Below are 23,510 nucleotides of genomic sequence, written 5' to 3'. Positions count from 1 at the left end.
GCAAGGTCAGTTTTCCTAACCACCCAGTGTGCACTTTGCATAGATTTAAAAAAAAATTCACAGAATTTTTTCTGTGAATTTTGTTTACGTGTCAATGAAATATGTTTCTTTTTATGCTGGTGACTTTGCAGGAAAACAAGGCCAGGAGGGGCATTTCCTCAAAGGCCTAAAGGAGACACCACCACCACCACCACCACTACTTGCCAAGGAATTTGTAAGGCATCTTGAGGCTCAAGGTTAGTATGGGAGACCAGCCAGGCTCAGAAGTTAATACGAAGATAAAGGTTAGTGCTCTTTTCCCACTTTAGCCCACCAATACAACAAAGTACTTCAGTAGTAACCCCCATCGGTCAGGTAATGATGTCTTTTCTACAATTACCACATTTGAGTTTGTCTATTTTCTTTATGCTAGTGAGGTTTGGAATTAGAATTGAAAATCCTCTAGGGAAAAGCTATTTTTGTAATTCAGCTGGGGTGTCCTTGTCTTTGGGTTTTCCCATTGCATCAGTCCCTTAGCCTGGCAGGATAGCCATGATAGTGCTTTGTCTTTTAGATGAAATGCAGAACTAAGGACATGACTACTGGTGCTTATTAAAGATTCCTTGCTATTTTTCACAAGAGTAGGGGCGTTAGACTCTTGTCTACTGGCCAAATTCTATATTGGGAGATTACATTCTGTTTTCCTAAATTCCCCTAGCAGAAGCAGCCATCCATGATATCCTACATTGCTTCCTGTGCTAAACTGTTGTGTGATGTCATTAAATGGCTCTGGATTTTTACTCAAGAAATGATCACTTTAGTGGGGTGGGGAGTAAATTGGTACCTATTTTCTGATACTATATTCAATCTAGTTTCAAACAAATTAAAAGGTAGGCTGTTACAGTTAAGGACAAAGTACAAAACAAAACACCTTAACGTACAAAACACTCTAACATACCAGTTGTTGTGGTGCTTTAAAAAAAAAAAAACACAAAACAATCTGCTTTCACTTCTGTAACATAGCCAAAAATATTAATGCATTTCTTTTACTCCATTGGTAGTTGACAACGAATTATTTACTTCAAACATAAGGTTAATTCTAACAGTGATTAAGTTTGAGAGGATGAAATTACATATTGCCAACTGATTAAACTATCTCTTTTGTCTTTAGGCTGCATCTAACCATCCCAGACTTTCATTTGTCTATCTCATAAAAATATTTTTGGGCCGGGTGCAGTGGTTCACGTCTGTAATCTCGGCACTTTGGGAGGCCGAGGCGGGTTGACCACCCGAAGTCGGGAGTTTGAGAACAGCCTGGCCTGCACGGTAAAACCTCATCTCTGCCAAAACGTCAAAAATTAGCTGGGCGTGGGGGCAGGTGCCAGTAATCCCAACTACTCTGGAAGCTGAGGCAGGAGAATCACTTGAACCCGGGAGGCAGAGGTTGCAGTGAGCCTAGATTGCACCATTGTACTCCAGCCTGGGCAAAAGAACAAGACTCTGTCTCAAAAACAAAACAAAATAAAACCAAAAAAAACCTTTTTGGAAGGAGATTTTTCATCTTTCCTTGATAACACATTTCAGTGTCTCTCTCAATTTTTCCATAAAAACTAAGTTTTTAGGGCCGGGCGCGGTGGCTCACGCCTGTAATCCCAGCACTTTGGGAGGCCGAGGTGGGTGGATCACAAGGTTGAGAGATCGAGACCATCCTGGTCAACATGGTGAAACCCCGTCTCTACTAAAAATACGAAAAAATTAGCTGGGCATGGTGGCGTGTGCCTGTAATCCCAGCTACCCAGGAGGCTGAGGCAGGAGATTGCAGTGAGCCGAGATCGCGCCCTTGCACTCCAGCCTGGATAACAAGAGCGAAACTCCGTCACAAAACAAAAAAAACAAAAACTAAGTTTTTATTTTTGTTTAACCTTGGTTCCACCTGCTGGAGTGTAATGTCACTATCTTTTGTCCCTCATTCACCTTGTTATCACATATTTTTAGTGAGCGGCAATATAGTATAATGGTATGGTTTTTGGAATCAGACATGCTGGTATTCCAGTGCTGGCTCTGTCACTTTCTGGGTGTGTGAGATGTTGGGCAAATTACTTCTGAGGTTTAATACCTTCATCTGTGAATGAGTAACCTCAGAGCATTGCTTTGAAGATAAAATGAGATAATATCTTATTTTGAAGGATTATGGGGTATGATGAGGTATGGTACTGGGCACCTAAAAAGTGTTCAATACATAGTACAATAGCTATTTATCTGATTACATGCAAGTATCTGACTTAATTCATAAACTCTTTGAGAGTGGGAGGCATACTTCCTGTGCATTCCCTGGATTTCAACAGAAGTGTAGTGTTGTGCACATAGTACAGTGCAGAGACTCAATATTTATTGAATGAATAAATTGTTTTGTTTTTATTCCCTGAGTGGAATGAATAGCCCCCAGCTACCTGCAAGATCCCACGCATGTAGATAAAAGGTGACAAAAATCAATCTGCAGTTTTTAAATATGCAGATACCTGACTTTATCTAGATGTTTTAGCATGGTGTAGATACAATGCAAATAACTTACACTTGCTATTTCTATCAGGTTCATTTCTATGAATTTTAGCATTTGATTATTGTCATTATTTTTATTATTAAGCTGCACTTAGGCGCCCAGAAAGGGACTGACTCATATGCCTCCTCATCCATCCAAGCATTTAACTGAGAAATTTTAAAAATGAATATTAAGAGCTAATTATAAACTGAACAATATCTTTCAATTTGTGACTAAGTACATTACCTTCCCTATTTATCTCTAAGATCTGAGCACTACAGATAATATTTCTAATTGCTTTGTTTCCAAGCCAAGAAATAAAAACCAAAACCAGAAAAGTCCACCACTGCAAGTCCCAAAGCACAATTAATATCTATCTTTGAACCAGTCAAGTATTGGTTAGGACTTTATTTTTGGCTTTTAAATGTTCACACGGGGCTAGGAATGTAAGTCGGGGGAACAACTACAAGATACATAGATTCAATCAGATTTGAATATTTGTCTATAAGGAAAGGAAAGAGTATTACTTTTTTACAATAATCTCGGAAAACCTCTGGTGTGTGCTTAGGCTAGAATTAAAAACCGAAGCGTGGCCATTTCCCCGACTGCTTTGTACATACTTTACAGGAGCGGTCTCAGGTGTGGAGCTCCGGGCACCTGCTTGCTCACACTCAAACAGTTTAGAAACCCGTGTATTTGAGGCCGGGTGGCTCAAGTTCCACGTTACTGGGCTTAAATGCCATTAATACTACGTGCAGCGGGGGTCACTGAGCTGTGCTTTGGGACTTGGATGCTTACCTCGGACTTTCTCCTTTCTTCCCCCCTGCCCCCACTAGTTTCCCTTTCCTTCCTTCCTTCCCAGGCGTGCCCACCTCCTCCCTTTGCTCCCACTCGCCACTGCCTGACTCTTGCTTCCTTCACCTTCCTTCCTAATCGGCTTCCTGTCTTCCATCCTCTGCCGGCCGCAGAGATTGAGACTGGGGCTGGGGCTGCAGCTCAGAAGCGGCACGAGTCGGGCGGGACAGGCGTGAGGCGCCCAGCTGTGAAAGCGCCGGGCGCGCGCCGAGGCGGGGGCGCGCGCCGAGGCGGGGGCGCGCGCGGGGCAGCCGAGTGTCTAGGCAGACCGGGCCAGGAGCGGCGCGCGCGCGCCCCGCCAGCTTCTGGCGCGCCCCCGGCGGCCAGGGCCGCAGCGTGCTCGTCCCCGCCGCCAGCTCGCCTCACTTATGGGTCGGAAACGCTGCGTGGGGGAGACTGTTCCAAGATGGCGGCGGGTTGCTGCGGGGTGAAGAAGCAGAAACTGTCCAGTTCGCCCCCCTCTGGCTCCGGTGGCGGTGGTGGCGCCTCCTCCTCCTCCCACTGCAGCGGAGAGAGCCAGTGCCGAGCTGGGGAGCTGGGACTAGGAGGCGCCGGTACGCGGCTCAACGGGCTGGGAGGTCTAACCGGAGGAGGTAGCGGCAGCGGCTGTACCCTCTCTCCCCCCGAGGGCTGCGGCGGCGGCGGGGGGATCGCCCTGTCGCCACCACCGAGCTGCGGAGTGGGGACCCTACTTTCTACCCCGGCCGCCGCCACCTCTTCCTCACCCTCCTCTTCGTCCGCCGCCCCGTCCTCATCGCCGGGCTCCCGGAAGATGGTGGTGTCAGCAGAGATGTGCTGCTTTTGCTTCGATGTGCTCTACTGTCACCTGTACGGATACCAGCAGCCCCGGACCCCCCGATTCACCAACGAGCCCTAGTGAGTACCGTGCCCTCTGCCGCCCTCTCCCTTGCGCTCGGGATGGGGCTCAAAGTTGAGGCAAAGTGCGAGTCCGCCTCCTGGCCGGCGGATGCCCCTGCCCTCTCGCTGCCCGGGTCCCCGGAGCCACTTAACTGAAGTAAGGGCACCCTCCGCTTTCTGCCCTCGGAGGCAGGCACCCCACACTTGGAGCAGGGTCCTGCTGCAAGGGATGGCCCCGGGGTTCCCAAAGGTGTTAGCTTTCTCTTTGCGATAACTTCAAGGAGTTTTGACTCTTTCCTTATCTCCTTCACCACCCCCACCACCCCTCACCCTGCACGGGTTTTGGAGATCTGGGTTGTTACTCAAGGTGTTGACCTCTCCTCCCTTTGGTTTCCATTACCCCAAGTGAAAGCCCCGCCGGTGTTCCCGCCCCGCGTACCTTGCACATGGAGAACTACTATCCCATTGCAGGGCGAAAAATAACAACTATGCAACTTCTGTTAGTGATGGAACTTATCTCTGGAGCTTGTGAGAAGGTTACCCATCTTTTACTCTGGATTTCCATGTGCCCTGGGGAAGGGGGAGGTTTCTTAAAACACGTTTTTCCTTACTACCTGTTTTTATCCACATACACCCATTAAAATGTGTTTCTCGTGTAGCGAGCGCACTGCCGGCTTCCTCACATTTGAAGAGACCTTTTTTTTTTTTTTCATTCCACCGTCAGGGTAATAGCTCATTCAAAGAGAGCTGTCCCCACAGAGCCACTGTCAGTTTGTACATTAAGCATGCATTCGCTTTTGTGTTGATTTCACTTTTTAAGAAATCCATGTTATACTCGAAGATTTGAAAACAGTTAAATAGTAAATGTGTAGGAATTGTTATGGTTTCCTTTGGTTTTGTATCTCAAATTATTTTACCCTTCAAGTGTGTGGTTGAAAAATTTTTAAAAAGCACTGTTACAGCTAAAAGCCAGGTTAATTCTAATCCCTGTCCATTTGGATGTGTGGGAGATGGGGCATATGGTTTATTTTTAATGTGTAAACTGAGTGTAAACTGACTTTTTGAGTTAAATGCTAGACAGAATGTAAAGACCAAGAGAGGACAGAATGAGAAAAAGTGCAATTGCTTTTATTTGAGTATTACTTAGCATCAACAAGAAAAATAATACAGAAAAATTTCAGTGAAACTCGTACTGAAAGACATCAGCCCCTTTTCCAGCTAGGACAAGTGTGCCTTGTCCCCATATCATAAATACCTGGATTGATGTTCTTTTAAAACTGCTCCTTTTCATTTTGTGAGATTAGAGGATTGGACTACTATTGGATAAGTATAAACACTTCTGCCTAGACTAAAAAATTAATATGTAAAGTGGAAATTACAATAAAGTGTCCTGGAAATTGTGCATTTTTTGTGTACTGTTTGTTTTCTTTGGCTTTTATGCTTTAAATGTCTTTAATTTTGTATGACTCTTCCGTGGTCTGTGCATTTTCTTTTAGACTTGGTTAATCTTTGGGCATTGGTTCATGAAAAGTGCATGAAAGAGCATCCAGGAGAACACTTTGTCAAATAAATATCTTTATACATTTCATAGTGTTAATTCTAGACGCTTAAATCCTAAGTCCACACCTTTATTTAGCCAATTAATTTTTTTGGTTAAGAAGTAAAATTCATTTTGAAAAGACTGCCATGTAAAAAAAATCTGTAAAATATTTATTAGTTTGAGTCACTTATTTGTGACTTTCTGCCTTCTCTTGGATGTCTGTGATGCATTAAAGCTAGACCAGGGATGATACTTAGGTTGGCTCTGCAAAGTCATGGGACTGCAAAAATTCACTCCTGTTTAGTTCTTGAGCTGTTACATGAGTTTGGCAAAGGCTGTTTTAGTATTCACGCTCCATTGCTCCAAAGCATATGAGAACACACTTTCAGGAGGTGCTATTTTCACACATTTTAAAGTGAGTTTGGGTTAACTCAATGACGGTAACAAGAATTTTAAAAGGAAAGTGAGCTTGACCAGTTCATACAGAAAATGCTTTTGAAAATATCATTTTAACAGTAGCCACTTTGCACACGTATTCTCTTCAAATACCCCAGCCCCTGGAGTTCTTTTTCATGGAATTAAACAGATGATAGGACACACTTTTGACCGCTGTGGATATGTTGAAACAGTGGTGGAAGAATAATAACTATTATTATTTAGCAGACCTCGAATATGTCATGTATTCTATGAAACAGTTAATTTAGAGTAGACACTGAACATGACCAAGTGGAGAATGAAAATTCACTTAAGTGGAAAGTGGACTGTCTTATTTCCGTTTATCTTCAATTCAGGTTTGAGGTGTACTGTGGAAAATTCAGGAAAACTTGTTGATTATGGGAGAGAAATAATTAAGCATTTAACAGTGCCTTAGTAACTACCACACATTTGTCTTTCTGTTTTACATTTAACAGCATTGTGTACTTACTAGTGTGGGTTTATCCTAAGTTCCGTAAGACATAAATAGATATATTGGGATTTTTTTTCTCACAGTTATTATCATGTCATGAGCAGTGTATTTCAGGTCCTGTCTCTGCCCACCAGAAGATGTGCTTTTGACAATTTTAACTTCTCATGTAAAAGCATACTCTTTTCATCCATCTCCATGACCTTTCTCTCAATGTCTGTAACTGGTGAAATCCTCATTTTCTGGGTTTAGAAGCTCTAGACCCATCAGTTAGTTATCCTTCCACTCTGAAAGGTTATTGGAAATTTCAAGTCATCTATGTGTTTCAGTATTGAGGGGATGTCAATATATGAACAGGCTATATAAATACAAATTCTTAACTGTTGCTGCCATTTTTTGAGTACGTACCCAATTGCAGAGAGCATTGTACAAGCAGGTTTGTGCACAGAAATCTGGTTCAAGACATGAGGAAAACTTTACTGCATTTTGCTATTCAAACTCAGAACTCTTGGATTTATGTCAGTGAGCCCAGATAGCTATTTTATAGGAACCTGTTTGCTACTATAAAGGGATCCACTGTGCCGGGTGTTGAGCCAGTTAGACTCCAGAGCAGTCATTCTTAACCCTGGCTGCACATTGGAGTCACTGGGAAGTTGTTAAAAATATGGATGCCTGAGTCCCAACCCCAGAGATTCTGATTTAATTGGTCTTGGATGGGGCCTGGGAATCAGGATTAGTAAGAGCTCCCCAGGTGAGTTTAATGTAGCCAAGGTGGTGAACCACTGGTTATGTTCTACTGAATCTTTCTCTTGAGATTTGGATTAATTTGGTCTAGGGTAATGCCTTGGAATCTGTATTTTATGAGCACCCTGGGTAATTCCAGTAAACAACTGATTTGAGAAGCTCTTGCATTGTAGTCTACAGAAGACATCACCTTAGAAATCGTTACAAATGTAGGCTCCCAGGCCCTGCCTTAGACTTGTTGAATTCGAATCTGCATTTTAACAGGCTCCCCAGGTGATTCTAATGCACATTAAAGTTTAAGGAGGACTGGTTCCCAAACTTTGGAGTACATCATAATCTGTAGTGCTAGTTAAAACACAAATTGCTGGGCCCCATTCCCAGAGTTTCTGATTCAGTTGGTGCGGGGTGGGGCTGTGAATTTGCATTTCTAACAAGATCCCTGGTGATGCTGATGCTACAGTTCCCAGGGCCACATGTTGAGAACCACTGGGCAAGAGAGAAGTGAGGACCTGAATGAGTACTTCAGCGACTATAATGGAAAGGCAATTTTCAAGGCCATTTTTCAGTATAAAACTTCCTGCTTCCGTGTCATTATGCTTTAGCATGTTCATTCTAACTTAACACTGCGGAGATTGAGTGTTGCCAAGAGTTTGAGGTTCTTGGGATGGTTTTAGCTGAGGGGTGAGGGTGACTCTTGGAAACCCGTGGTATGATTTTAGGTCCTTTTTCAGAAATTGTTAAATGTAAGAGATACATTTTAGGAATTAAAAACATTACAAATATGATACCTTAAGGTCAATAGTATTGATTTTAATAAGTAAGGCCCCCTTTGTTCCCATAAAAATGCTCTTATGAGTCTTTCTTTCACTAACATATTGTGAAAAGATTTTAAAAGCTTTTATGTATGCTTTTGGTTGCTGGATTTCATTTTAAGACTTTCCCACTGTGACAAAAATATAAAAGGATTCTGCTAAGGCATTGGGACTGTTCAGTCTTGTATCTTTAATGCTGCTGTGTGTCACGTTACTTGAACTTTTTAATCATCTTACCACCTTTGAAGTTAACATACTACATTTTGTATAGACCATAGCACATAGAAGATTCTTTATTGTTAAAATACAACAATAAGTGTGGTTTTAAATTGCAATGAATAAAATGTATTTTTAAAAAATCCACTCCCAAACATGCAGATTTTGAGACTCTGATGAGATGTTTGAACAGTTAACTCTTTCTTGTCTTGCCACAGTAGTCCAGTTACTGTTTTTCAGTGTGCTTGGGAGGAATTGGGTTGTGTTGAGAAGTAGGCACTTGCTTTCACCAGAACTGTAGCAATCCTATTGCACTATCAAAAAGATGATTTGATAGTGCAGCTCAGATTAGAGTGATATTAAATTTGGATTTTAAACATAAGTTATTGTATTTTTATTATACGTTTTTTGATAAAGATTGACCAGAATAGCCAGAAGATGTATCTATCTGTTGCACATGATGCCACGAGGTCATGACAGATTTCCTTATCCATACTAATATAGTGGTACTAACTTGCATTCTTTTGTCATAATGTATAGTTTTTCTTAGAAAAACACTATCTGAAAATTTGTTCAGTCTTTTTAAGATAAAATATAGTTGTTTTTTTAACAGTGTTGATTCCCATTAGAAGACAATCTGATGATGTATCTTACTGATAGAAAAGAAGGCAGGCATGTTCCCAGTTGTCAGTTGTTCTGTAAAAGCCCTCAGTGACTGAGCTAAAAGGATGGAGAAATATAAATCACAAAATTGTTTTTATATCCATGCATAAAGGTATATGTGGGACAAGGTATATTTAGTTAAAAAGACAATGCTTATTTTGCCTTCTCCCTCATATGGCCAAAGGGAGTGATAATTTAGCCCATAACTTTTCTTGCTTACGAATTATGTTTGTGCTGCATTCAGATTTCATTTAGCGGGTGGCAGCCAAGTAGGAATCTCTGCTGAAATCTCTCAGTCCAATGGGAAGAAAGACCACTACTGAAAAAGTGAAAAATGGTCTGTTACCCATGCATGAGTTGTTTTCCTAAGTATGTGTTTCTCAGGCACATGCTAATATTTGTGGTGTTGTCTTTTTAAAAACTGTATGCTTTTTGAAACTGAATTTGTGCTATAAACACTAAAACCTTTAGCTTCAGTGGATCATATTTTTTAAGTGAGTTGCATTTCCTATTAATAGACAATTTTACTTTTTGAGAATTTATGTGTGAAACACTAAAACTTGTGTAATGAGATTAGTCAGTTCCCAAGTTTTCCTGATTTCAATAGGCATTATTCTGTACTCTCGAAGTCACACAATAACCAGGGCTTTTACATTTAAATTTTGTTAAATAGTCTCTTTTTCAAACTTGTGTAATAATGTCTCTTTTTGATACTGTTCTGAATCAATTAAGCTAAGTGAGGACCAGCAGTAAAACCCAGCGTCTGCCAAGAATGGACCCTCAATGTGTAAGCTGTCTTTCCACAATCAGTAATTGGGCAGTTGCTCACAAGACACTGGAGACAGTGTGGGAAACCAGTGGTTGTGTAGGTGGGAAGACTAGATTCCCAACAGTAAACTTATTTAGAGTTTAGCTTCTGTAGTTAGTGCTGCTAAGAGCAAAAATGACCCACAGCTTATGTAGTATAAAGAAAAGAACCCGAAGGAAGAACTACAGTGTAATAGTATAGTTGGTTGGGTGGAGCATATTTTATGTTCGGTCCAACTATAAGTGGCATCTTTTGTATCAAGTGTGGGTGTATTTTCTACAGCTCTTAGTGTTTCATACATTCATACTTGCTCAAAGTTAAAAATGTTAGTGTTGAATAGCTGAGTGGAAATTATATGTCATTGGAAAAAAACCCTGTTTTTATAAAAAAGCATATACATTATCCTAAGTTCCATGGTTGGAAACCAAAAAAAATAGAAGAAATAGTCCTATCCTCACAGAGCTTACAGTCTGTTCAAGATATGATACCATTTTCAAAGTTGCTTGAAATGCTTACAAAGCAATATATACATGATTGTAGATTAATAAAATAGACATAAAATACATATGCATGGAAATGACATAGGATAAAGGAGTGGTCAGGGAGAAGGCTATAGGGAAGGAATAACTGGAACTAAGTTTTTAAATAGAAGAGGTACAGAAATTATTGGTAGAGTCTGTTTGACCAGTAAATCTTGAAGTCTTACTAGGTGGTTCTTAAACCCATTGCTGTCACCACCACATGCCTTGCCACAGTACTGGGGGATTCCCAGCAGCTGTCTTCAGTCAGCAACTTGTACTCTCAGCATTCTTCATACCACTCCCCTTGTTCTGGTCTCTTAAGATCATAAAACTTAAAGGAAATTAAAAGTAGCCTTCGTGTTGAGAATCCTCTGGGGAGGCTTGATAAGAGATCTTGCATCTGCGTATATAGTTTCTTATATTAGGAAGAGAACGGGATGTGTAGAAGAGTCCTCTAGAGTATAGATGGATTGGGAGAAGAATCTCAGGATAGGGGAGACTAGGCTTAAGGTTATGAGGGCAGTAGGAAAACTGGCATTGGGAAGTGAAAAAGCCACCCTGGGGGCAGAGTTTGTCAATATAGGAATGTTGCAAAATTAAGAATTGGAAGAAGTTAGCAGCATATGCAAGGGCTTGTACTCTAGGGCCAGGTTTTGTGTAGGAGTGGAAAGATTGTAGCTCACCTGTTTTTGGCTTCTATCGTTGCCTCTTCTTTTCTTGGCTCTGTGCCTAGCTATTCTTGTGCTCAGGAAAAGTTTGTTAAACAGCTCTGTTGGAATGGCTATGAAATTTGATCACATATATAAGAACTCTCCTCCCTTTCCCTCTTCACCTATTCCCAACTGTATCTAATTTGGGAGAAAGGATGAGAAGACACATTGGTTTATAGAATTTGTATCAAATATAAAGGTAGCTGGAATCGTTTTTAGATGAGGACCTGTGATTAGGTGACTACACAAGCATAGTGAGGCACTGCAGGAAAACAAAACAAAACAAAAAACATTCTGGTTGCTTGGCAGAAGTGAAAGAAGAGAGGCTTTGAACATAATTCAGAGTTCATAAGCCTGAGGAACCATGAGGATGGTGGTGCCATTAAAAAACATGGAAGGAATATGGGAAGAAACAAATGGTTGGGCAGATGAAGTCACATTTCTTACTATGTGTAGTTTCAAGTGTTGGTGGTTATAAAATGTTATTTCTTTTTGAATTAGCAGAACTACAGAGAAGCAACAGAGCTATTGTGATGTTTTGGTTGGTCCTTTGGGATCACTCCCCCACCTTGTGACTTTGAACTGCTCAGATAAGTTGATATCAGTGATAGTTTCCAGCTTTGTACTGCTGGTAAAAGTACCTGGCAGAATGTTGGGTTTCTTTATAGTAGGTTTTTACATTTTCTCAGTCTTCAGGCTTATCAATTTGTAAAGTAGGCAGTGATCCTTAGATTTTCTTAATGTGTATATCATAGCACAGCCTTGAGCAAAATAAAGCCTCGTGGCAGACCATTCAGGAATTCAAAGTTTTAGAACTTAAAGGAAATTTTTGAAGGACTAGAAGTGCCTTTTGGTACAAGATTCTAGGTTGTGTGTCCTCAAGCTTAGAAAGTAAAATAGACTGAATCAAGCTGGATCTGTTTTGCAGCTTTGTTCAGTGATGAAGGATGGATGTTATAAACCGATGCGATCAGCAATATTGCTTTAGGTTCTTTGCAATCTTTAGTGGTTGGGCAAAAGTGAAAAGTTCTGCTTGAATACAGGCCTACTAATATTAATTATTTTCAGTAAGGTCTGTGATAGTCTTGATGATTCTTGCATTTCCCTATCTGTTTCATTTTACAGATAATCCACATTGTGACCCAAAGCCACATGCAGTGCTTGGAGAGCACAGTTGACTGTATTATGCAATATCCTGCCAGAAGATACTGACCAGTTCTCTAGTAATGGAAAGTAGTGAGATTGAATTAACAGCCTATATAGTTCACCTTGCCATTCCATATACTTTCACTGTGATTTGTAAGGATATTACATACAACTTTAGTAACATATTTTTCATTGAGATCTAGGATTGCTGCAAGGTGGTGACATTAGATTCTCTGCTTTGCTTTAGGTGTTAGTGGATCTTTGAGTCATTCTTATACGATGAAATCTGTGAAAAATTGGTTTTGATACTGTTAGCCTAGGGGTCCCACAGCACTGTATCTGCCTCAAAGAAATTCTTATGTGCTAGTTATATTAGTGTGTTTCTCTTCTGCGACATCGTTATTGCTTACAGTAGCCTAGCAACCACACATAGGTTTAGGTGGTTTGGGGTGCAAATAAGTTATACAGCTGGTAAAACTTGGGCCTCACTACATAATTCATTGTAGCAAGGTAAACACTTTGTGTATGCTGATTTTGAACAACACTAAAGTGTTTAGGTTGATGGGTGCTTTTACATCCTTTTTTTATATGGTAATTAGAAGATGGCATTGGCGATTTATTCACTAAAGAAGAATCTCATGAAGTCTTGGCCTTTCTTCCATGAGTAGGTGTTCTCAACATACTTCATGAGTTTCCCCATGATAATGACAAAAACAAATTAAAAAACAAACTTGTCACAGCTTCTTTTGCATTAACACAAAACAAGTCAATAAAAAATTTGCCACTAGCTTGGCTGGGTACTTGATTTTGTGGAACAGCTCTTTAATGTTAGGTATTCAGGAAGTCAGTAGTTAAAATTTTTTGTTGAGTTCACAGATCCATTTACCCCACATTCTTCTACTTCTAATTGTCTACTCAAAAAACCCTCACAAGAACAAAAAGGGATGATATACTATTTCTCTGACACTAATGAGGTGGGTGATGTGTGGTTTGTGGTATACTTTACTCCACAAACTCCTCCAACTATTAACCTGTCTGGGAAGTTGTTTTGTGGGACTTGACTCTCCCACATTGTAGGCATTGGCTTTGTGGAGAAAGAGAGTCACCTGGGGCTTGAGGCAGGGACAGAGAGCATATGGGAATAGGGAAGGGAGTAAAATGAATTGTATTCAAGTGAGGTAAAGCATGGATTCAGGGCATAAAAGGGAGATTGAGCACCTGATCTGGAGCAGGAGTGCTCCAAGGTACATGTTTTACTTTATAAAAACTTAGATATCCCTCCTTTAGGACAAATGGCCACAACGTTCTTGTTAAAAAAATAATTCTTCTGGCCTGGTGCCAGTGGCTCATGCCTGTAATTTCAGCACTTTGAGAGGTCAAGGCAGGAGGATTGCTTGAGCCCAGTAGTTCCAGACCAGCCTGGACAACATAGTGAGACCCTATTTCTACAAGTTATATATTTTTAAAACTTGGCATAATGGCACGCACCTGTAGTCCCAGCTACTTGGGAGGCTGAGGTGGGAGGATTGCTTGAACCCAGGAGGTCGAGGCTGTAGTGAGTCGTGATCGTACCACTGAACTCCAGCCTGGATGACAGAGTCAGTCCCTGTCTCAAAGAGAGAGAGAGAGAAAAAAGAAAGCTCCTAGCAGAAACAAATGCATATCATGAAGTTTCCTAATATGAGGACCTGCTATGTGTCATTTTAATGAGTCTAAGAGACCACATTGAAAAACCGTTTGAACAATGTTTTCAGAATGAGGCCTCTACATAACTTTGGAAGCTGTCAGACAAGTAGCTTTACCCAAAAGAGCATAAATGTAGCCACTCTCCTGTAATTATCATTACTTTTTTTAGGCCTGATAGCCTCTACTTAGATGTGTGAAGTTTGTTTCATATAGTTTGCTCTCAGTTATTCTCTGTACCAAAGATTATAGAACAGACCCTACTAAAGGATAGACCCAGGTATAATTTCTTACTGGCTGCAGAATACAGTCATACAAAGGTACATACTTATCTCTTCTGTACCTGTCTTAGAAAGACCTACTATGGTCAATTTAATTTGCAAATTACATTCTCACAGATAACTGGAGTATCAGCCAGTTTTTGTTTATCAGATTATCTTTAATCATATATATGTAGGCTGATTTTATTTATTTATTTATTTATTTTGAGATAGAGTCTCACTCTGTCGCTCAGGCTGGAGTGCAATGGTGTGATCTTAGCTCACTGCAGCTTCTGCCTCCCAGTTCAAGTGATTCTCCTGCCTCAGACTCCCGAATAGCTGGGATTATAGGCATCTGCCATCATGCCTGGCTAATTTTTGTATTTTTGTAGAGATGGGGTTGCATCATGTTGGCCAGGCTGGTCTTGAACGCCTGACCTCAGGTGATTTGCCTGCCTCGGCCTCCCAAAGTGCTGGGATTACAGGCATGAGCCACCACACCTGGCCGCTTATTTTTTATTGTGGTAAAAAACATGAGATTTTACTCGCTTCTAAATGTTTAAGTGTATAGTAATGTTAACTGTAAGCACTATGCTTAGCTTGTTTTTTAAAGGCACATAATAGTGACTCTACTTAAAACAACTCATTTCTTATAGGAATTTTGGAAATCCTTCACAAATTAATCTTATACATGTATTAGAGGTGCACAAATCCTTTTTACAAGCGAGCCTAATTTAGGCTTTGAGGTATTTATTTTTCCAAACCTATTGATGATTATGAGTAAACTAGAGTAAAGGTGTTAAAGTTAGAAGTAACCTTTTTTTTTTTGAGATGGAGTCTTGCTCTGTCACCCAGGCTGGAGTGCAGTGGCGCGATCTCAGCTCACTGCCACTTTCGCCTCCCAGGTTCAAGCAATTCTCCTGCCTCAGCATCCCAAGTTGCTGGAATTATAGGCATGTGCCATCATGTCCAGCTGATTTTTTTTTTTTTTTTGTCAGTAGAGATGGGTTTCACCATGTTGGCCAGGCTAGTCACAAACTCCTGATCTCAGGTGATCCACCTGCCTTGGCCTCCCAAAGTCCTGGGATTACAGGTGTGAGCCACCGTGCCCCGCCTGTTCACCCACTTTTTTTTTTTTTTTTTTTGAGACGGAGTTTCGCTCTTGTTACCCAGGCTGGAGTGCAATGGCGCAATCTCGGCTCACCGCAACCTCCGCCTCCTGGGCTCAGGCAATTCTCCTGCCTCAGCCTCCTGAGTAGCTGGGATTACAGGCATGCGCCACCATGCCCAGCTAATTTTTTGTATTTTTAGTAGAGATGGGATTTCACCATGTTGACCTGGATGGTCTCAATCTCTTGACCTTGTGATTCACCTGCCTCGGCCTCCCAAAGTGCTGGGATTACAGGCGTGAGCCACCGCGCCCGGCCTGTTCACCCACTTTTAAAGGTGGAAGTGTTAAAGCATTTAAGGAGAACATCAATTTTGACAGTTTCTAAAGAATGTTTCTGAGGAAATGTGTTTTCTAGAGAGATGGAAAATTGGAAGATAAGTTGCATAATGGGATATTATAAGTAAGGCCTTTAAGTCTATATGTGTATATATAAACCACTTCAGGTAAGCACTTCTTGATATTGCTTCTTATAGTATACATACTTGTTTCTGATAAAAGACTCACATCTAAATATGGCAGTGGCATCTGTGAAATAACAGATGTGGTCAGGTTGCAGGTCTTAAACGTTGTTTTTTTGGCCTGTTTTCTATATAACCGCTAGGGTGTAGACATTTAAAAAATAATATCACTGGATTGTAATGCATCAATTTGGGTTTTGGAACAGTATCTAACTTGTTCCATTTAGAGATGGCTTTGCAGTTCTAAACAAAAAAGTAGAATTTTTACTATGATTATCCCTTTGCTTACAGACTTTTAAAATGAATATTTGTTCAAGCCTTGAGTCTTTTTTTTTGCCAGTATTATCTTAAGACTGTGGTTGACATCAATACCTATCTCTTAATCTAAGCAAGTACTGTTCTTAATATTATGACTAGTTCTAATATTTCATTTCAATAAGTAATACAACTGTTTTGGGTAGAATACTGCACTAGACCTTTTTATGGGTATGGGTGAGAAGTCTATAAAATCGGCATAAACCATGCTTCATGTCTTTAAAAAGCTTGCAGTCATATTGAAAAGACAAGATCTGGTACACTTGCCATTGTTCCATCTGTGAGCTGTAACAGACATTGGGAAATAAAGATCTACCAGTTGACAATTTTAAACTATTAATGGCCTGTGAATGGCCTCTTTCTTGGTAAAATTTCTCTTTTGTCTAGTTAATTATGTCTCACCAGCACCTTTAATGTTGTGAATGTCGTGAAGCCTGGACTAGAGACTAGGAAATAACACAAGCAGGAGTCTGCTGTGTAGACAGAGTGCTTTCATTCTTCAGTAAACATTCAGCTTAAGTCAGTTAGATTAACTTGGTTATGTCACACTGCCCACGTGCCTCCTATGTTGTGTTTTTTTTCTTCTGGACTTCAGTGTCTCAAACATGAAGTTAGAAAAATTTTCTAGCTACAAAGTTATGTCATTTAAAAATACTAATTATGATACAGTTAAATGGTTTGATCACCTTTTTTCCTCCTAAAGTTAATGAAGCCATTTTACTTGGATATTGTAAATTTAACTGAGATACTTTAGGTACTAGGGATTATAATAATTTTAGGAAGATTGTAAACATAGATTAGGCTAATGGGAATGTTCCTTGTGGTTCTTCACATGAACTTTAGGAATGCCACAACTCTAATAAACAAACTATATAAGCAAACTTGTAAAGGTTTCATGCTATTATTTAGAAACAAAATTCTAAAATAGTTTCCTGAATTACATAGAGCAGCATATTTTTACTTTATGTTGAGGAATGATTATGCTTTGAAGAAAAAACAAGCAAAATTCTCAGTATTTTAGCTGATGATTTGTCTTTACGACATAAGTTTAGAACCTAAAACTTCTTTTTCAGTGATCACTGTAAAATCCTATTTTAGTAACTCCCTTCTGTTATTCCCCAGAATGTGTTTTAGAATATAAGAAAATTATTTTCCAAATATGGGACTAATCTTTGACAGATTATAAAGCATGATCATTGTATAGTATACTCATGAAACAGAAAACAATACTAGCATAATGCTCACTAACTGTTCTCTATATAGTCAGTTTATGTTTATAAGTAAATGAACTCTCCCTCATATCATAGTCTAGAATCTGAATTATATACCATTACAGTGAAGAGAAAAAAATGACAGATGTTAAAAGAAAATAGTGGTAGTACAATATTTTTTAATAAAAGTCGTTGAAGAAGAGATGGATGGTGACCCTATGTAAAAATCAGACTCCTGCCACATAATGGGATAGGAGGCCAAATGGAATCCAGTGGTTCTTAGTACAGACCACATAGAGGTTCCTGATCACCTTTAATATCCGCAAATCTTTACTAACAAAGGCTGATGCCCTCATCAGGGGAGTGGGAGGTAATTTTGTTTATACAGGGTTTAAATATTTAGATTTCAACTTCATTTTTCACAGACTTCAGACAACATGCATCTTAAATAGGCAGGTACATCCATAGTGTAGAGCACAATCAGAGGAAAAAGTCAGGGCTTTTCCGTTTTGACTGTGGCAAGAGAACACGCAAACCCATTTTAAAGTGAAAAAGTAGATGTAGGTCCAACGGTCCCCAATTCCTGTCTCTGTTCAGCTACACATAGAACCTTTGCTTCTGTTTATTTCCACTCAGTCTAGAGAAATTCAGATCAGTTCTTACAAAAGAGGAGTGCTTTAGTCTTGAAGATTTCTTTCACTTTCATTAAATTATATTCACCATCTCATAACCCTTCATTAACTCTTAACTAAAATAATTTGTACTAGTCCAGCACAGCCTCAGGTCCGTTCATTTTTTCAGAATTGTTATATTTATTTAATCACTTTTTACTCCCAATCTCTCTCACCCCAAATTTTAAGTATAAATTTAGGAAAATCCTTCTCTCCCTCTCTCTCTCTACCCACCTTTTTCTTCAAGACAGTTTTGCAATGGCGTGATACCGCCTCACTACAACCTCTGCCTCTCTCTCCCCCCTCCCCCTCCCCCCCTTTCTTCAAGACAGTTTTGCAATGGCCTGTTGTCGGCTCACTGCAACCTCTGCCTCCTGGGTTCAAGCAATTCTCCTACCTCAGGCTCCCGAGTAGCTGGGATTACAGGTGCCCACCACCATGCTTCACTAATTTTTGTATTTTAAGTAGAGAGGGGGTTTCACCATGTTGAACAGGCTGCTCTGGAACTCTTGACCTCTGGTTATCCACCTGCCTCCCCCTCCCAAAGTGCTGGGATTACTGGTCTGAGCCACTGAGCCTGGCCTAGGAAAATTCTTCTCTTACCCCTTCTTCAACCTAATTTCTCTCTGGAGCTTTGCCATTTTCAAGAGCAGTAATCTTGAATATTTGAAGGCTAGGTAGCACCTTCATTATAGAATTTTTACTATGTGAATTCTAGCAGTGTTTACCACTAGCAAAGTTATTTACTGGTCCTGCTGGTTTTCCATTTTGGGGCGGTAGTGGAATGATGGGAATGGGGAGGTATAAATTTATGACTATCAAGTTTTTTTCAAACAATGGATTTGAGTATCTACAGGAGTGTATAAATACTGTCTAACTGGGTGAATTTTGGATTCAGGGCAGTACAAATCTAAAAAGTTTCTAGAATTTTTTTCTAGGGTGATTTTAAAGGAGAGAATAAGTGAGATGTCCCATTGTACCTCCTCTTCCTGTGCCTTACCTGAAAGTAGGTATCTTTTTCTCTTATGTGTATAACTGAAACCGTAAGATCATTGTGGATTTATTTGATATTGTTTGCTAGTTAGAGACTGACCTGGTTACATGTATCTGTATTCAAGATGGTAGGACTATGAGTTTATGGTTCTTAGTGAAGTATGGCATAGACTTTAATAACCTGCTAATCTTTTACTCTATGATTCCATTTCTATGGAAGATTGGAATGCTTGAAAAACTATTTGGTACTATTTATTCCTTCTTTTTCTATTGTTTAGTTTTAAAGTGTAGGTTTCAAAATGTTTAAATAAATGTTTTTTTTCCTAATATGTTTAAAGTCATGGGGTTTTTATTTAGTGTCTAAGAATGGATTTTAGGGGGTTGGCAGAGATAGTGAAAATTCATATAAATATTTGCATAAGTGCATTTTTCTGATTAGAAGTTTCATATCTTTCCTCAGGTTTCCATAGAAGCTTCCTATAGTGCCATGTTCTTTTTTTTTCATATGTATTTTATTGTGTTTTAGGTTTTGGGGTACATGTGAAAAACATTCAAGATTGTTGCATAGGTACATACATGGCAATGTGGTTTGCTGCCTTCCTCCCCATCACCTATATCTGGCATTTCTCCCCATGTTATCCCTCCCCAACTCTCCACCCCACGCTCTCCCTACCCTAGTTCTCCCCCACAGACCCCAGTGTGTGATGCTCCCCTCCCTGTGTCCATGTGTTCTCATTGTTCAACACCTGCCTGTGAGTGAGAACATTTGGTGTTTGATTTTCTGTTCTTGTGTCAGTTTGCTGAGAATGATGGTTTCCAGGTCCATCCATGTCCCTACAGAGGACACAAACTCATTGTTTTTTATGGCTGCCTAGTATTCCATGGTGTATATGTGCCACATTTTCCCTGTCCAGTCTATCATCGATGGGCATTTGGGTTGGTTCCAAGTTTTTGCTATTGTAAACAGTGCCGCAACGAACATTCATGTGCATGTGTCCGTGTAATAGAACGATTTATTATTTTTTATTTTTTAATTTTTAATTTTTTTTTCTTTTGAGACGGAGTTTTGCTCATTACCCAGGCTGGAGTGCAATGGCGCGATCTCGGCTCACCACAACCTCCGCCTCCTGGGAACATGCAATTCTCCTGCCTCAGCCTCCCGAGTAGCTGGGATTACAGGCACTTTTTTAGCAGAGACGGGGTTTCAGCATGTTGACCAGGATGGTCTCGATCTCTTGACCTCGTGATCCACCCGCCTCGGCCTCCCAAAGTGCTGGGATTACAGGCGTGAGCCACCACACCCAGCCATAGAACGATTTATAATCCTTTGGATATATACCCAGTAATGGGATTGCTGGGTCAAATGGAATTTTTATTTCTAGGTCCTTGAGGAATCGCCACACTGTCTTCAACAATGGTTGAACTAATTTACACTCCCACCAACAGTGTAAAAGTGTTCCTATTTCTCCGCATCCTCTCCAACATCTGTTGTCTCCAGATTTTTTAATGATTGCCATTCTAACTGGCATGAGATGGTATCTCAATGTAGTTTTGATTCGCATTTCTCTAATGACAGTGATGATGAGCATTTTTTCAAATGTTTGTTGGCCTCATGTATGTCTTCTTTTGTAAAGTGTCTCTTCATATCCTTTGCCCACTTTTGAATGGGCTTGCTTGTTTTTTTCTTGTAAATCCATTTTAGTTCTTTGTAGATTCTGGATATCAGCTCTTTGTCAGATGGGTAGATTGCAAAAATTGTTTCTCATTCTGTTGGTTGCTGATTCACTCTAATGATTGTTTCTTTTGCTGTGCAGAAGCACTGAAGTCTAATTAGGTCCCATTTGTCTATTTTGGCTTTTGTTGCCAGTGCTTTTGGTGTTTTAGTCATGAAGTCCTTGCCTATGCCTATGTCCTGAATGGTTTTGCCTAGGTTTTCTTCTAGGGTTTTTATGGTGTTACGTCTTACGTGCCACCTTCTTAAGAATATTCAAGGACTATCAACTAACATTGGCTGGGAAAGTACAAGTCTGTTTCATAACACCCCTGAAATCTATCCTTGGACTGTAGACTAGGACCTCCTAATGGACTCTAGATTAAGACCCCCTGCAAGCTCCTCAAATATCTTATCCCCAGATAACAGTCACTATTTGACCTGTCTGGCAGCTCCTTGGGAATGCCCCATTAACAAGTCTTGTCTTTATTTGATCTGACTCAGTGGAAAAGTCCTATCCACAGGACATTTGTTGAAAACAGGCAGCAGCAATTGTTTAATACTGCATCTATCTAAGGTGGCTAACTTGTAGACCCTGTGGAAGCAGGAAATGAAGCCTAAAGCAGAATTGTAAACTGTCAGAGCATTGAAGGCATACCCAACACAGGGCCCTTTGGCAAAGGATGAAAGATCTCTTGGTTCAAACATTTTAGAAAATATGTCAGTCATTAGCTGACCACCAAGTAGTTGAATGGATACTTCAATGGACATACATGACAGGGAATATAGGCTTTACAAAAGTAGTCCAGGAGAGTCACTAAACAAACAGTAACAACAAACCTTGGGGGAGAAGAGATCTGATTTCCAAACTTTCTACTTTATATTGTTTAAAATGTCTAGTTTTCCACAAAAAAAATACAACCAACAGTAAACTGTGGCACTTATTTCAGGGACATAAGCAGTCAATAAAAACTGTCACCGAGGAAACCTAGATACTGTGCTACTAGGTGATACTTTAAATCAGTTATTGTAAACCTATTCAAAGAACTGAAGGAAACCATGGCTGAAGAATTAAAAGGAAGTATGATAATATTGGACATATTAGGAAAGAAAGAAGAATTTATCTAAACATATTGAAAACTATAGATAGCTATGTGGTGGTGTGCTGGAGGATAAATGAAGCCACGGGGTAAACATAGTGTCTTTTCTTGGAATGTCAGTTTTTCAGAATTAAAACTGAGAGCATAAATTTGATATCAAAACAAACATAGGTATGTTATAATGTAGAATGTAAATTCACAAAAATAAAGAATTATGAAGAAATTTGCCATTTGTGATGCGCCACTTATGGTAACACTCAATTCCTACTTATTTCATACCTTTAATTTCTTTTGCCTAAGGTGTAAGTCAGTTGAAAAGTTTGAAAAGTCTAATTTAATGATGTGTTGATTCAGTGATTGTGGACCAATGACAATCCTATGTTACAAACAAATGGGCATTTCACAGATAAGAGATAACTGTAATAGAAAACTGATTTCCACAGTATACTCATTAATTGACTATTGTGTTATTTTCACATTGTGAATATCCTACCTTTGGTGAACAAAAGTAATACCTTTACACCTGAATTGACATTTTTTCAAAAAAGACATGCAAATAGTTTCTAAAATAGCTAATAGTTATAGGAAAAAGTGCTCAGCATCACTAATCATCAGGGAAATGCAAATCAAAACCACAGTGAACCTCACACCTCTTTAGGATGGCTGTTATCAAAAAGACAAGAGGTAACAGGTGTTGGCAAGGATATGGACAAAAGGGAACCTTTGTACACTGTTGGTTGGGATGTAAATTGGTATAGCCACTATGGAAAACAGTATAGAGGCGCCTCAAAAAATTAAAAATAGAACTATATGATCAATCTAGCAATCCCACTTCTGGTTACATATCCAAAAAAAGAAAATAATATATTGAAGATATATCTGTGTTCCCATGTTCATTACAGCATTATTCACAGTAGCCAAGATAACAACCACCTAAGTGTCCATTGACAGGAAGTGAATAAAGAAATATACAAAATGGAATATTATTCATCCATAAAAGAAGGAAATCCTGTCATTTGCAACAACATGAGTGAACCTGGAATACATTATGCTAAGTGAAATAAGCTGAACACAGAAAGATACTTTATGGTCTCACTTTTTATGTGAAGTCTAAAAAATTAGACTCATCAAAACAGTAGTATGATGGTTGCCAAGGTCTGAAGGGTAAGGGAAATGGGGAGATACTGAGCAAGGGTACAAACTTTCAATTATAAGATGAACAAGTTCTTAGGATCTTATATGGAGCAAGGGTGGTGATGGGTGTGATAATTTAATTGTGAATATACACAGTGTATACATATAACAAATTATGTTGTATACCTTGATCTATAAAATCTTTACTTTTCAATTAAATGTTTTAAAAAGGGAATACCTTTCTTGATTTAAAAATGCTTAATGTGTTTTTTCTCACATTAATGCAATTTAGATGAAGAAAAACAGATTTGAAGAAGCCTGAGCCAAAGGAATGTAAGTTATCTTTGAAAGCACAAATACTATTTGTCACACAGTTTCCCTCATGAAGTATTTTATGGTAGACCTGTTTATCTCATAGATCTGAGTCAAAGCTAAATTTAACATGTTAGACTTTAACTTACCCAAAAGTAATATGTTTTGTCTAAGAACCAACACTAAAACATTTCCT

The 23,510-nt window shown here is 39.6% G+C and overlaps 1 protein-coding gene across 5 annotated transcripts in view; it reads left to right on the top strand.

Moving 5' to 3' along the window:
- The window catches only part of AMMECR1 (AMMECR nuclear protein 1), a 241,904-nt gene that overhangs the window by 119,964 nt on the left and 98,430 nt on the right, over positions 1-23,510 (top strand). For all 5 annotated transcript variants that reach the window (XM_054250909.2, XM_054250910.2, XM_008989761.5 and 2 more), the window contains 2 exons: positions 132-236; positions 1,151-4,249. In XM_054250909.2, coding sequence (XP_054106884.2) covers positions 3,255-4,249 — 995 coding nt within the window. In that variant the 5' untranslated portion in view covers positions 132-236; positions 1,151-3,254. The remainder of the gene's footprint in view (positions 1-131; positions 237-1,150; positions 4,250-23,510) is intronic.

This window comes from Callithrix jacchus, chromosome X, assembly GCF_049354715.1.
Source record: "Callithrix jacchus isolate 240 chromosome X, calJac240_pri, whole genome shotgun sequence".
Lineage (NCBI taxonomy): Eukaryota > Metazoa > Chordata > Mammalia > Primates > Cebidae > Callithrix > Callithrix jacchus.
The sequence above is the reverse complement of the archived record's forward strand: the minus strand, read 5'-3'. Positions and strand labels throughout refer to the sequence as shown.